The sequence below is a fragment of the Nerophis lumbriciformis genome, linkage group LG12 (assembly GCF_033978685.3).
Source record: "Nerophis lumbriciformis linkage group LG12, RoL_Nlum_v2.1, whole genome shotgun sequence".
In the NCBI taxonomy this organism is placed as follows: domain Eukaryota; kingdom Metazoa; phylum Chordata; class Actinopteri; order Syngnathiformes; family Syngnathidae; genus Nerophis; species Nerophis lumbriciformis.
Window position 1 is genome coordinate 32,633,729 of NC_084559.2, and position 16,295 is coordinate 32,650,023.

Sequence of the window (16,295 nt, forward strand, 5' to 3'; positions counted from 1 at the left end):
TGCCACTCTCACATCATCATCAGACAGGGTGACATTTGTCTTCAGGGTGTTGTGGGTCAATGCAGAGTATATAGCTGCCTGCTGCTCCAACATATCATAAGTGGAGTTCCACCTCGTTGGGACATCATGTATGAGCAGGCAGCTTTAGCATTTCTTGCTTTGTCTTAAGCACATGAGCAGCTGTTGTGCTTGGGTGGAAGTAAGAAACCTTCCTGATCCTCCCAAAGAGGCGCTCCATCCTATTGACTGAGATTCCCTTCTGTGATGCCAAATTCACTACATGTGCAAAGCACCTATCTGTGGTCCCAGTCCTGCCTCATTCTCTGTAATTATTTGATTTTTGGCATTATCACGTGTGACTGGGATATCTTTATCTTCCATTCCTCCACTGCTTGTGTCAGTACCTGCGCAAGGTGACTCTCGTAGAGGGGGCGTGTCTTCTCATCTCCCAGTCTGCTGTGATGAAGTGAGCGCTTATAGTTCCGCTGGACGTCCACCCGTCTGTCATGAGCGCAACAGATGATGCTCGGGATAGTTCATCCACAACTTTTTTCTTCTCCTGCTCATAAAGATCTGGCACAATCTTATTGCTGAAGTGGGTGTGCGACGGGATGTCGTAACGTGGTTCAAGCACGTTATCAGCATGTGTTTAAAACCCTCGTTTTGCACAACCGAATCTGCACTTATAAACACACCGATTCAATGGCGCTGGGCGTTCTAGCTCCTCCGTTATTGCGCTCGCCATGACCACGCTGTGTGTGGACAGAACGTGACAACAACTTTTTTTGTTTGTTTCATATATCAAACCGCGGATCAAACCTCCCCTCAACCCGCCCCCCCACACACACACATAGACCGCGCCTCTTTTCTTCTCTCCGGCTTGTGACAGAGGAAGATTCAGAAGAAAGACACCGCAGCGCTTCTGTTTCTAGCCGATACTACATCAAAAGTAACGTAAAATAACGCAGTAACGCATCATGTAGTAACGGTAACTAAATTACTGAATAAAAAAAAATAAATAACGCGTTAGATTACTAGTTACCGCCGAAACTAACGGCGTTACAGTAACGCGTTACTTAGTAACGCGTTAGTCCCAACACTGGTACTAAATTTAATGTCTTGTACTCCAAAGTAGATGTTTGTACATTTTCCAGGACTGTACCATACCACCAAGCTATAAGGCATGTTCAAGGGTACAAAAAGCAGAACATATTGAACTACTCAAAATGTGCAATTTTATTTTTGACAAGGATCTTTAGCCAAAAACAACGCATTAAGTAACAGGACTGAGATTTCAGCATATCATTTTAAATACATGAAATATAGTCACATGGTATTTATACTTATAGTTGTCATGATGTGGAGGTGACGAACCCCATGATGCAGAGATGACAGGCGGTGTACAAGAAAACATGGTTTTAATGTTAAAAAAAAAGGTGAAAACAAAAAGGTGCACAAGGCGAAGGCACAACTGAACGCAGGAAACAAAAGCTAACACTTAGCCTGAACTATGGACATGAAACAAAAAGTCGCTAACTGTGGCATAAATAAACAAAACTTACTTGGCAAGGCACGAGCAGCATGAACTAAGAATGAAATCATCAGCATGAACTATGGTATCTCCAGAAAACAAGCATGAACAGAGCATTGCATGAAACAGGGAGTCCACAGCATACAACAAACAATACTCCAGCACTGACTGGAGGGCAAGGCAGGTTTAAATAATGCCTCTGATTAGTGCTCGGGCAGCAGGTGAGCGGGCGAACACTAATCAGAGGTAGGTGGAAATAATAAGTAACCATGGTAACTAAAACAAACAAAGGTGCACAAAAAAAGGGAGCTATGAAGTCCAAAACTAACAGAACACAACACATGATCCGGGACATGGATCATGACAATAGTATGTTGACACATAAAGGTGCCATATGTTATAATTTCATGACAAGTCATCATTAAATGGCCCTGATATGTCAAAAGGCATTATTAAATCATGTTCTTTTCGAATACCTCTATAACTGATTACAATAATTCAGCCGGGATATGCTCATTTCAAAATTGGATTTACAGCCCCGAAATCTTGTTATTGTTTTCATTTTGATGCCTCGCCCTCCACCGTTTGACCAATTAGAAAGTCCGTGAGTGTGTTACTTCCAGGTTGCCAGTTACGCACCGCCACCTTCGTCGAACTACTGCCACTGGTAAAGTTACTAAACACGTCAGACCTTAGTAAATCTAAAAGGCGTCGTTACGATTCTCAACTTATTCATGACGAAGCCAGGAACAAAACAAGGATTTGTATTGGGGATGCCTTTGAAAGATGGAGACGATTGAAGGTGGAGAAGATTTTTTCATCTGATGCCAAACTTGCTAATTTCCTCCTTGATAATTAAGTAAGGCATTTACGTTTTCTTATTACTTGTAATAAATGGAAATGGACATTCCGTATGTAAACTATATTGTCCAATACAGTCTATGACCTTGTCTAACAAAGCTAGTATGTTCGTGCAACAAATGCTCAGGAGCGAAGCTTAGCATGCTAGCCCGGTCAATGACACATCGACATATACAGTAGGCTAACGGGGGAAATATATGCCCGTTAGCCTGTATGTCGATGTGTCATCCAACTGACAAACAAAACCTATGTGGATATGGGTAGTGTCAGTGCCTATTTCGTTCTCGTGCTAATACGCTGAGGAAATACGTTCCAACGTTAGCATGGCTAATTGCGGTTTCTGGTACTGTATGTGCATCAGGCACATATGGGGTGGTATTTGCTTGGCACAATATAATGCATTACATGTAATGATTTTATACTTTGTGTATTGACATGGTAGTAGACTATATGATTTATGCGTAACGTGGTTTATGCGTAATGTGGGTTGGCTCATAGAATTGCACTCTGCACTGAAAGATGGTGATGTGCGCAAATGGAAGGGAATGCAGTGCGTCAGGTTGGATGCAACATGGAGTTATGCTGAACGAAATGTGGCGGTAATTTTACTGTTGGCCCTGGCTTGCCATCAAAGTAGGCCTATGCGATATATAATATATTATTATTTTGATGGTGGTCCGTGCGGTCAAACTAGACATTTTAGCAGGGTAATGCCAACAATCTGTCCCGGCTCCTGACCAAAATGTTGCTGTGTAACTTTTGGCTACCCGAGGGACCCTGGTTCAATCCCCACCTAGTACCAACCTCGTCATGTCCGTTGTGTCCTGAGCAAGACACTTCACCCTTGCTCCTGATGGGTGCTGGTTAGCGCCTTGCATGGCAGCTCCCTCCATCAGTGTGTGAATGTGTGTGTGAATGGGTAAATGTGGAAGTAGTGTCAAAGCGCTTTGAGTACCTTGAAGGTAGAAAAGCGCTATACAAGTACAACCCATTTATCATTTATTTAATCGACATCAGTAAAATGTGGCATAATTGCTTAGTAAACCATCTTGCAAGAAGCATAAACAAGAGAAACCTACAGCGTAGGACTCGTCGATTGCCATTTGAAGTTACTTGGAGTAGGATTCAGATTCGGCTGCATATCTGGCAACCTCAGTCATGGAGTGTTGGAGGGGACTACAGAATTTTGACCGAAATTGCAGCACTGGCCACATTATTACACATGGCAACTTTAAGCTTTGTCTTTCGGGACGAACCCGGGGAAAAGTCGCTGCTTCTCCACATCGAGAGGAAAAGATGGTGTGCCCCCGGACGCCTACGTAGGTAGATGTTCAAGGTATGTCTGACTGGTAGAAGATTTTGGGGATACGTTGTAGAGACTCTGTCTCTCAGTTGGTCCCTGATAAGTGGAACTGAAAACACGGATTTTAGGAAGTAGTGACAGACAACAATTTGTATTTTTCCAGTGTTCATGGTAGTTCAAATCAGATAAATGTGCAGGACACTTTGCTTAATTAAAAAAATGCTGTTAATTTTACACAATTCATTTCCTGGAGACACAAATGGCACTGATTTGGTGGAATAGCCCATGACCTACTGGCAGAAATAAACATCCACACCACATGTTTGAACAGAGTGGATGAGGTGAACTGGTGCCACTGGAATCAAAACCTGGCAATCATCAATGAGGATCCAGGCAAGAACGAGACCTGCCAGGCCAACGGGCTTCAACAGGGTGTCAAAAGCTTGAGGAGAGGTGAGATTCTTAGTGCAGACACATTCCACACCACACTGTGACTAATATCCCAGAAGGCACAAGACATTGATACAATGTTAATTATACATAGATGTCCTTAAAACAGACTTTGAAACAACGTTGCAAAATAGATGCATTTGTAAATTGAGATAACTGTTATGATCCGCTGCCCGGATCATATTTTTGTTTACGTTTTCGAGGTACTTGTGTTTTTTGTTAGTTTTGGACTCCTTGAGTGCCTGTTTTGTACACCTGAGTTTGTTGCCATGGCTGCTTATTATTTTCACCTGCCGCGTGTGTTCCCGACGCGCACCTGTTTGTCATCACTGACATTATTATTTAAGCCTGCCTTCCCTGTCATTCTGTCTTGTTTCCTAGTTTGCCTTTTGCAACAGTAGACGACTTTTGTTCTTGCTCTGTACCTGCTAGCTTCCACGCTAGGCTCTTTTACTCGCTAGCTCCCACGCTAGCCATCCTTAGTTTTTACCTTATGTGCTATGAGCACCCTTTTCTTTGTTTCTTCTGATTAATTCCCTAAATAAATCATTTCTTTTACCTTCACGCTGTGTCCGAAGTCCGTTGCATCCTGGGAGAACGAAACCCCGCATCACCATGCGCCCCGGTCGTCACAATAACGTTGATGTCCAACGTTGGATCCACGTTAGTGGTTGGGGAATTTCAATGGTCAAATCACTGTCACAACCTGACAGTGAATAAACGTTGTCAAAAAGTATGTTGTTTCAACGATGTATTTGTGTTGTAGAATTTTGGTTGGGAAAGGATCAAAATCCAATGGTCAAATCAACGTCAGGACCCAACATTGATTAGACGTCGACAAAAAGCATGTTGTTTCAACATTATGTTTGAGTTGCTCAACGTCAGGACCTAATTCAACAAGTTCTTAACATTGTTTTAATGTCTTGTGCCTGTTGGGATAGATTTAAAAAGACATCCATTTTCTCTCTGTCCTCCTTCAGACCGCTGGTCCACCGTAGTTCCTCGAGCAGTGGAGTTCAGTCGAGGTCCGCGGCCTCGTGATCTGGTGATAGAGATGGAGCCCCTGACGTCCAGGCACTGATGGCCTCCGTGGACTAACTCTGTGATTCTTGTAACGGGACAGCAGAGTGTTGTTTTGCTTGGATGATCACTCCGGCGGGGACCATTACAGTAGATCAATAAGTGCACTCATTTGCACAACTCACATTATTGTAAATACTACTTCCTGACAGCCTGGGTGATTGTACAGAGCAGTGCCAAAGAATCTACAATGCACAGATACTAATGCTACAATGTTAATGAATCCCTGACCTTAAACGTTTTTATAAAACATCCATCCCTCCATTTTCTACCGCTTGTCCCTTTTGGGGTCGCGTTGGTTGCTGGAGCCTATCTCAGCCGCATTCGGATGGAAGGCGGTGTACACCCTGGACAAGTCGCCACCTCATCGCAAGGCCAACACAGATAGACAGACAACATTCACACTCACATTCACACACTAGGGCCAATTTAGTGTTGCCAATCAACCCATCCCCAGGTGCATGTCTGTGGAAGTGGGAGGAAGTGGGAGTAACCACGCAGTCATGGGGAGAACATGCAAACTCCACAAAGAAAGATCCCGAGCCCAGGATCGAACCCAGGACCTTCGTATTGTAAGGCACACACACTAACCCCTGTCACACCGTGCTGCCCATATAAATATATAAAACATATCATTGAATATTCTGTACCTCTGCATTTTACTCAGGGATTATTCCATACATCATTGAGTCATAGCTTGTCCTACAGAATCCTAATTACTACACTATGGCATTAGCAGTGGAAACACTGTGGAAAATCTATAAATACATAATCACAACGGGAGGAAAATATAGCAATAAATATTTATAGACTTAGCCTGATCTGAGCTTAGGATTGTTTGCTTTATATTGAAGGGATCGCTACATGAGGTGACCATACAGTGTGTGCATGCTGGGTGTATTATATTGCTATGTGGCATTAATAAGAATTTTTAAAAATAACTATAGTTTCGCGTCTCGGCTTCCAGCTCAGGCAGGGTAGCTCTAGTGGAAGTAAAACAATGCACTGGTCTAATTCCTTATATCTGCATTATTGTTGCAGAACAAAGACATTGTTGTGCAAAAAAGGGCCTGGTGAGCGAGTTTATAGTTGTCAAGCAAATACGAGACAGTACCTTCGGTGTGAGGGTTTGCCTTTGAATTTCCTCGCTTATTGTTTCTCGCACAACTGTGAGGTATTTGCATAATGAACATCGAGGCCTCGCTATTATGTACATTGTATTTGATGGAGTTTTTCCAGTGCAGTTGGCTCCTTGTCCTGCACAGCATCTTGTTTTTGTGCTACCTACTTTTATGCATATACTGGATGTATGGAGTTGTGTTATTGTTCTATGAGAACAGTTGAAGGGTCGTGTGCAGTTCATTTGCATTGAAGGTCATATTTTACGACGTTTACATTACTGTTTAAAGACATGTTTTTGTACCATTTAATACATTGTCGCTACAAACAATAAACATGTTGATGTTTCTTGAATTGACATTTTTATTATTTTTGTACAGTGGCCAACGATGTAAATGCGATGCAACGTCCAAAACACATGCAAACTACCAAAACACATGCAATACACACTCCACTCCCCTTCCCCTAGTACTTTATTTTAAGAATGCGGTAGAAAACCTGACATAAAAAAAAACAACACCATCTTTCAAAATGGCAAAAATATAAACAAAAAATAAAAAAGCTTCCATAAAATGTTCTAAAATATGTACATAAATATTTTTTCACTAGATTTATCAAACAATAATCAAGGTATTAAAACTACCACAATGAAAGAGAAAACAAAAGAAACAAGAAACGTGTGAAAGATAACACTTAAAATATAACCAAACAAACCTTTAAAAAAATAGTCTTTTATTATGTCTTGTAAGAATGTGAGAAGTTTTCATGGCCTTTTAGTTTTTTTTTGCCATCATTAGTGAGTTGCACAATTTTTTTTAAATTTCGGAATAAAACTACAAAATGGCTTACGTGACATTACTTTACATTTGTGAATATAGAATTTGCATACACGTTTAATGGAAATCTTTATAAAACCTACAATGGAGAAACAGAAACATTTCATATTTGAAATAAAAATTGTGTTGAAAGTAAAAACAAACAATACGAGAATACACAACAGAAATACGATATACATTTAAAAAAATGCTAAATAAATATTTACGTGCCATTAATTAAGTTGAATTGGTATTGAATACACAATGTAATCAACTGTTTCATTAATTTTTTTTACATGTAAAATTAAATGTAATTAATTAGTAATCGTATTATTCCATAATTAAAATCTTTTTTGATTGAATTATTTATTTAAAAAAATGTTTAAACATTTAATGACACGTTTATTTAATTTGGTCCTATTTGGCCCTCCGTACTTAGCATGCTACCAGAAAGTAAGACCTACCAGTGGCGCCTGACACATGAGCGGGGAAGTTGGCGGACTGAAAAGGTACATTTCCTGTATTTACTAAACTTTCTTTTTTTAAAAACAACAAAAAACAATACTCTAGAGCTAGTGACTTAATCTGTCGTGATTTCTGCTGTTTACATTTGTTTTGAACGTTTCTGCGCGTTTGCCCCTGTCGGCCACCGTATTTTGTACAGACGCTTTCTCCCAGGTGATTTATTAGAAACTGATGAACGTTACCTTGTTTGTCTTTTGAGGCATCTATGTAGCTGTGGCCTGCAGGTGGCAGCAGAGGTCCATCCTGCGTTACTTACCAGTACGAGGCCCTTTTAGGTTGAAATGACAGCAGTAAACAGGAATTGTTATGTGTAAATCTGACAATTTCCCTGTCCATTACCATAATGGGTTATAATTTGGAAAAAAAAAACCTGCACGGCTTTTAAGTATTTTTCTGTGGAAGCATGGTTGACCTAACTGTAACACCTGGCCAGTAATTACAGGCTTGTGCCTTCCTAATGAAGGCACAAGCTGGAAATCATTTATGCCGCGCTTCATTGCTTTTCACCTTTAATCGTTACACCTCACCTTCCTTTTTCCCCCCCTCCCCACAAAGGAGATTCTCACTCATGATAACTAGGGTCTCACCTGGCGTCCCCTCCCGCGCCTCTCATCCCCCTGCTGAAGGACACGCAAGGAATCTCTCGCCACCTCAGAGAAGAGGCTAATCCTCTTTGCCCCAACTTTAACTGGGCCACTAATCCTGCAGGTTTATCTGAGCAGCAAGCACCTAGCGCTGCTGACAACTGGGCCTGCCCTCTTCTCCGCAGCCCCTTAAGTAGGCCAGGCCTGGGTCCTGCAAGTATCACTGTCAGCAACTCTGGAGACACATAGCACAGGAAGTGCGAGCTGTTGACAAAATGTGTGTGCTGACTGCTACCAATGTGTCTCGACAAACGAGGCGAGAACCAGAAAGTTGACAGCCAGATAATCGACAAGCTTAGCAACTGGCGGCACATCATTTTCAGCCTTTGTCCAGCTAGTTAAGCTTTAAGGCAGGGATATTCAACTAAATTGTTTTGTTGGCCAGATTTCCAGAAAGCTTCTCTATTAGTCTCATTTTGTATGTTACGGCGAACCAGCGTCCTCCACAGTAGACATTTGACTTTGGTGTACCGTATTTTTCGGACCATAGGGCATACTTGCCAACCCTCCCGAAATTCAGCGCCTCTCCTGAAAACCTCCCGGGACAAATTTTCTCCCGAAAATCTCCCGAAATTCAGGCGGAGCTGGAGGCCACGCCCCCTGCAGCTCCATGCGGACCTGAGTCCGCTTTCCCACAATATAAACAATGTGCCTGCCTAATCATTGTAACTGTAGAATGATCGAGGGCGAGTTCTTGGTTTCTTATGTGGGTTTATTGTTAGGCAGTTGTATTAACGTCCTCCCAGCGCGGTAACAACACACAACAACAGCAGTCACGTTTTCGTCTACCGTAAAGCAGTTCGTCTGCCGTAAACAGCAATGTTGTGACACTCTTAAACAGGACAATACTGCCATCTAGTGCATTTGATGAAAGCACTTTTGTGCGTTCCACACAGCAATGCATCATCAGAGAGGGTGTTCAGCATGGTTAGAAAAATAGTGACAGAGAATAGAACAAGGATGGACAATTCAACCCTTAACTCAACAATGAGTAGATGAGTGTTATGTGTGTGTATATGTGTAAATAAATGAACACTGAAATTCAAGTATTTCTTTTATTTATATATATATATATATATATATATATATATATATATATATATATATATATATATATATATATATATATATATATATAATAAAATAAATATATACTTATCGCTAGAATTCACTGAAAGTCAAGTATTTCTTATATATATATATATATATATATATATATATATATATATATATATATATATATATATATATATATATATATATATATATATATATATATATATAACCCCCCCCCCCCCACACACACACACACACCTTCCGAAATCGGAGGTCTCAAGGTTGGCAAGTATGCCATAGGGCGCATCGGATTAAAAAGCGCACTGCCGATGAGCGGGTCTATCCAGGTCTATTTTCATACAAAAGGCGCACCGAATTAGGGCTGGGCAATATGGCCTTTTTTAATATGGCGATATTTTTAGGCCATGTCACGATACACGATATATACCTCAATATTTTGCCTTAGCCTTGAATGAACACTTGATGCATATAATTATACCAGTATGATGATTCTATGTGTCTACATTAACACATTCTTGTTCATACTGCATTAATATATGCTCATTTTAAACTTTCATGCAGAGAGGGAAATCACAACTAAGTCAATTGACCAAAACTGTATTTATTAGACAGTTATTAAGCAGTGGCACAAACATTCATGTCATTTCAAAACAGAAAGTGCAAGATTGTCAGAGACATTTTAAAACAAGCTATGAGTGCACTTTTGTGCATGATGTCACTAAGATGACATATCAAAACAACACTAAATTAAAGTGCGCTTTTTGTACAGAACGCCACTACAATAGTTTAAAACAAATAAAGTGCACTTTTGTGCATGATGTCACACAAGATATTTCAATAACTGTCAAATAAAAATGAGCCGCATAATAGGAAATCAAATAGTGTATGTCCTTCGCTATGTGGTAGGTTCCCGCGGACGTTAGCTCCTTCTGTTGTTGACTATTTTTTTCATACGGTGTTGATGTAGAAATGGTTGCCTCAGCATTTTGTTGGTGTGGCACCGAACGGAGATGTTGCTATGCGGAGTTTCAAGCACTCTTCATTCTCTAGCAGGTGACTTTTCAAATGATGCTACATATTAGCAGTGGTGCTACTTTTTGTAGCAACGCTTTTGCCCCACACTTGACAAATTACGGTTGTCTGTTCGACATATTCCCACTTGAAGCCAAACCACCGCCAGACGATTGACCCCCTGCTGTTTTTCTTGGGAAGTAATTCTTCCTTCATTTGTTACCAGATTCCCACCTTCTTTCTCTCGTATTACCACTCGCACCAGAGCTAACGTTACCCATGCCGCTATTTCTCTGCTCCGCGAGGGCGTATACGTATGTGACGTATGTAAGAAGGTGCGCTTGCTGTCTGTGAGAAGGAGAGACAATAAAGAGTGAGAAGAGCCTGTAGTGTAATGCCCGCAGCTAAAAGCAACTGCGTGAGAACGTATACTCGAATATCACGATATAGTCATTTTCTATATCGCACAGAGACAAACCCGCGATATATCGATATATCGCTCGAATTATAAGGCGCATTAAAGGGGTCATGTTATGATATTTTTCTAAATTTAAAACACTATCTTGTGGTCTACATAACATGTAATGGTGGTTCTCTGGTCAAAATGTTGCATAGATTATGTTATACAGACCATTTTCAAGTAGCTTTCTGAGCATCTCTTCTTACCTACGTGGCTCACTTTCGACAGCGTCTTCTCCCCGTCATCTTTGTTGCAGCGGTGTAGCGTGCAAGGACGGGAGTTGAAGAAGTGTCAAAAGATGGAGCTAACTGTTTTAATGACATTCAGACATTACTTAAATCAATAACGGAGCAGCATCTCCTCATCTGTGGCTCACTAATGCAACATCAACGCCGGAAATGTGACCTGTGAATAAACGTCTGACCGGAACCCTCTAATAACTAAGGTTCCGTGGGTGAATAATGTAAACCCACTACAGTTTTTAGCGCTTTCATAGCTAGTCTCTTGACAGATATAAGTAAGAACTTTACGCTACTTTATAATAGAAATGGCAAGAACGGAAGATGAATGCCACATATCAAGAAGGTAGAGAAAAGGAAAAAGCTTATCGACTACGGTGTCGCCATGGACTACAATGGCGGAAGCGCGCACATTTTCAGGACTTACTTTCCTTTACTGGCGTCATCTTGCAGTCTACACATGTTTTGACAAAAATAGACTATCTTTGAATCTCAGTAAAATCTAAAATAATGCTATTTGGTAACAATAGAAGGGAAAGTCAAACACAAATACAAATAGACGGAATAGAAATTCAAAGAGTAAATGAAACCAAATTTCTAAGTATAATAATTGATGATAAAATTAACTGGAAATCTCATGTAAAAAATATACAACATAAAGTAGCAAGAAACACGTCAATAATGAATGAAGCAAAACATCTAGACCAAAAATCACTCCATATTCTCCACTGCTCGCTAGTGTTACAATATCTGAGTTATTGTGTAGAAATATGGGGAAGTAACTACAAAAGTACACTTCATTCATTAACGGTGTTACAAAAAAGATCAGTTAGAATAATACATAATGTTGGATATAGAGAACATACAAACCCTTTATTCATTGAATCGAAAATAATGAAACAGCATGTAGTGCTCTAAAATCTCTAGAAGCGTCTGACTTGGGCTATGGAAAAGAAGCACTGGACAGTTGCAGAGTGGTCCAGAGTCCTGTTTTCAGACGAAAGCAAGTTTTGTATTTCATTTGGAAGTCCAGGCGCTAGACTCTGGAGGAAGGCTGGAGAGGAGCAACATCCAAGTTGCTTGAAATCCTAGTGTGAAGTTCCCACAGTCAGCAATGGTTTGGGGAGCCATGTCAGCTGCTGGTGTTGGTCCACTGTGTTTCATCAAGTCCAGAGTCATTGCAGCTGTGTACCAAGTGATTTTAGAGCACTACATGCTTCCATCTGTTGAAAAGCTCTATGGAGATGATGATTTCATTTTCCAGCATGATCTGGCACCTGCCCACAGTGCCAAAACCACCAGTAACTGGTGTACTGACCATGGCATTACTGTCCTCCATTGGCCTGCCAACTCCCCTGACCTGAACCCCATAGAGAATTTGTGGGGTATTGTGAAGAAGAAGCTGAAAGACACCAGACCCAATAATGCAAAGGAGCTAAAGGCCGCTATTGAAGCATCCTGGGCATCCATAACACCTCAGCAATGCCACAGGCTGATTGCCTCCATGCCACGCCACATTGATGTAGTAATCCGTGCAAAAGGATTCCCAACCAAGTACTGAGTGTATTAATTGACATTTTCAAATGTTTGATTTTGTTTTGCTGTTATAAATATTTTTCTTTTACTTGGTCTGAGGAAATATTCTAATATTTTGAGATAGGATTTTTGAGTTTTCTTAATCTGTATGCCATAATCGGCAATATTAAAATAAGATGGTCGCACCTGTGGTCCGGACTGTAGGCCTACCTCCTCTCCAAGTCGAGCCCTTTTCGGCCGTTGAAAATATTTTTCTATACTCATCTGTGTGAAGGAGTGAACATCCAACATTAGAATTTATTACTAACGAGCAGAACCGCTCTATGTACAGTGCCGTCTAACCTTAAGCGGCAGCAGCTCAACACATGCAGGGTTCAACGTTAAGGTTTTTTTCTACTTGCCCGACTTCTCAAATCTACTTGCCCCAATGTTTTTACTTGTCCTGCCTAGGTTTTTTTCTGGCTGTGTAGTGCTCATGGCTTATATCTTACTAAAATTCTTCCCGATGACTATTTACAACACTACACAGTATTTATTATTATTATTATTATTATTATTATTATTATCCATAATTACATTTAAATGGCATTGCATACATGTAAAATTAAATGCTATTTTACATTATTTGACCAGTAGCAGTTACACTCATTTGAACAGGTCAGCCACCTGTTTAAAGCTCGATCACAGTTGAAATCTTGAAATGAAGGGCTTTTAATGGCCAAAACATTAACCTGGACAACATTTTAACAGCTGGTTGGCTCAGATGTTATTCTTTTCATTGCATTCACATGCTGCAGTGGACAGTGGACAATTTAGCTTCAGTCCGTGTGTGTTTATTGACAACAGGGTTATAACCTGGACACGTTAGCTCGCCGGTATGGTAACAGGAGACTGTTATTACGTGCGTCTGCCCCGGAACCCGAGTCAAACAGCGGCGGTGTTAATGAAGCAGCGTCAGGCTGCTCACCGTCAGTGAAACGCTCGGTGAAATCGCGGATTAACGTTAAATATATGACGGGCCGCGAGCGATGCAGCTATAACCTATCTACCTATAACCTATATTACCCTCGTATTTTGATCCCGTCCGTCCGTCCCTCTTCTTCTTCTTCTTCTGGCCTACCAGGTGAATTAAGTGCTATTGGCGGAGTTACAATGCATAGTAGGCTACCGCCACCTACTGCACCGGAGTTGTAACTACAAGCAACATTCACAGACAGCCCCATTGCTTTTATGAGCGGCCGAGCGAGTCAAAAGCCGAAAAATCCATTTGTAGCGGACGTAATTCTTTCGTGGTGGGCCGCCACAAATAAATGAATGTGTGGGAAACACTGGTTGTCGTTCTAGAGCATTTAATAGTAGCCAGCAAGAAGGTATATTTTTGACGTGCTGAATGTAAACAGAAGTCTACAACACCGGTAGTATATTACCCGAGGGGGTGTGGCGTTAGAGTTGCCAAATGGGAAATGTTTTCTGATTTCTTTGCATGCAATGGTATACAATTTTACATTACTGTCCTTCGTGACGATAGAAATGTTGCTCTTTTTGTCGTCAGTCCCCCCCCCCCCCCCCCCCCCCCCCACATGCCTGCATTATGAAAAAATGTGTAACTGCCAACAAAGAGAGGACTTAAACAGGTGCCTTTAGGAACACCTCAGTCTAAATCACAAGTTTGGACCTGTTAGAGGAATATTTTGTAGAATAGAACACCTTGGAATTGGCCTTCATTCTGCTAGAAGAGATACTCGCATGATGAGCTCGCCCCTGTTTTGATATATATGCACTCTCACTCATATATTATTCTCTTTGGTTTAATGGTGTCATGAAGTACCATCCTTATTGGGGGACAATGTGTGAACGCGCGGAACACACACATGCGTCAAGCTAACTTTCAGTTTCGATCCCTGCCAAGGCACAGTAACCTAAGTGGACGAAAGCATGAGAGACAGGCGACCATTTTAGAGATGGCTCCAACTTCGAAATAGCTCGGCTCTCTCTCACAGTGCTGGTATTGCTATTGATTGTACTTACAACTTTTTGTAGAATAAATTGTTATTCTTCAATTGGAGACACCTCTCATCCTTTTAGACAGATTTAGAACAAAATGATTTTGGTGGGCTCTTTCTTCCTAAAAGGGAGGGTCCTAATAGACCCCAGTGTTCTATGTTTGCTAGCAAGGTGAAAATGTCAATGCAAGGATCTGCCAATGTGTTTACAGTGGTCCAACTTTCTCTATACAACAGGAGCACTCTAGTGTTTTTAGGAATTCGCTGCAAAAATGTTTGTTTCCCAAGTTTTGAACTGAACTCGGGGGTATGGTGTCATTCCTCGACCGGGTTTGGCCCTGGGTGCCAGTTGAACAGTGTTTATAGGCTGATGACTCGCACGTAGATTCTAGTTATTTCTGCACAGCACAATGTTGACTTTCTAAACGCCACAATCTAAAAAACAAATAAATCCCCCATGCTGCTTTAAGTTGCTTTTTGCTGAAATAATTGCATGAAAAAAAAACTTCCCATGATCCCCAGTGAAATATTTCACCAGGGTGCGGTATTTCTAAATTGAATGAGCAATCACTGGGAGCACTGGGAGCCGCAGACATATTGCTGGCATATAGCCTGTGAGATGACCTTTCAGTTCGTCAGAGATGAAACGAGTTTGCTGAACCCAAAATGATTCAGGGTGGCTAAAGTGACAGGCGAGGGCATGGCGGTGTCGCACTGGCGGCGTCAGCCTGCTGCAGGGCCTCCATCGGCATCTCTCATGATTTATTGTGAAATTGCCAGGGAGCCAATGTGGCGTGCAGGTGAATGAGTTTTGCTAATAAGAGAAGCGTTTCTGCTCCACAGAGCTCTTTTTCTGTTTGAGTGAGTGTGCATGAAATCAGTGTGCAGTCTCCCAGTAACGCACGCTCTGGTGGAGGCGGCGGCCTCATCAGTCTACACGAGGCCTACAGCTTATCTGATGTTTTTAAGTAGGAGGAGAGCTTGTGAGTGAGGAGACAAAAGAGGAAGAAAACATTAATATTGATACTTTTTGAAGGTATTCTTGGTGTTTTACATTATGCAAAACCCACTTTTCTCGTCTGTAGGTACCTGTTTTTGTGTATATTGGGTCCTAATAAGTGCAGAATATTTATATACAAAGCATCACCACATTGAGCTTCAAATATTGCAACTTCGCTAAATCATTTTTTTTTCCCCCAAAGCATTTTCTACATATTTTTGGTCTACATTAAGTGTTAATGTACGTAAGTCTAATTTATGTCTTATACTGTACATATTACAAGGGGGCAGGAGGGTGGAACAGGGGTTAGTCCTGGTGCCTCACAATAAGAAGGTCCTGGGTTCGATCCCCGGGCTCGGGGTCTTTCTGTGTGGAGTTTGCATATTCTCCCCGTGACTGGGTGGGTTCCCTTCAGTACTCCGGCTTCCTCCCACCTCCAAATACATGCACTTGTGGATAGGTTGATATCATATTTATTTTGTCTTGTTCATGGGTGGGGCAAGTTTGGAATGCATCCAATCACAGCTCTTTGATAGCGTACATTGGAAGAGGGGTGGGGGTTAGTTATGAACAAGAGCCATTCAGATGCTTTTTCTTGTGAAAAAGGAAAGTCACCGCCAAAACCAAAATGTGTGGATTTA

At 41.3% G+C, this 16,295-nt stretch overlaps 1 protein-coding gene across 3 annotated transcripts in view; it reads left to right on the forward strand.

The window, feature by feature from the left end:
• Window positions 1-6,659, forward strand: part of trpv4 (transient receptor potential cation channel, subfamily V, member 4) — a 38,799-nt gene extending 32,140 nt beyond the window's left edge. For 2 of the 3 annotated variants that reach the window (XM_061986391.1, XM_061986393.1), the window contains 2 exons: window positions 4,027-4,148; window positions 5,126-6,659. In XM_061986391.1, coding sequence (XP_061842375.1) covers window positions 4,027-4,148; window positions 5,126-5,226 — 223 coding nt within the window. In that variant the 3' untranslated portion in view covers window positions 5,227-6,659. The remainder of the gene's footprint in view (window positions 1-4,026; window positions 4,149-5,125) is intronic. The other variant, XR_012050746.1, reaches the window with a different exon arrangement.
• The last annotated feature ends 9,636 nt before the right edge of the window (window positions 6,660-16,295 follow it).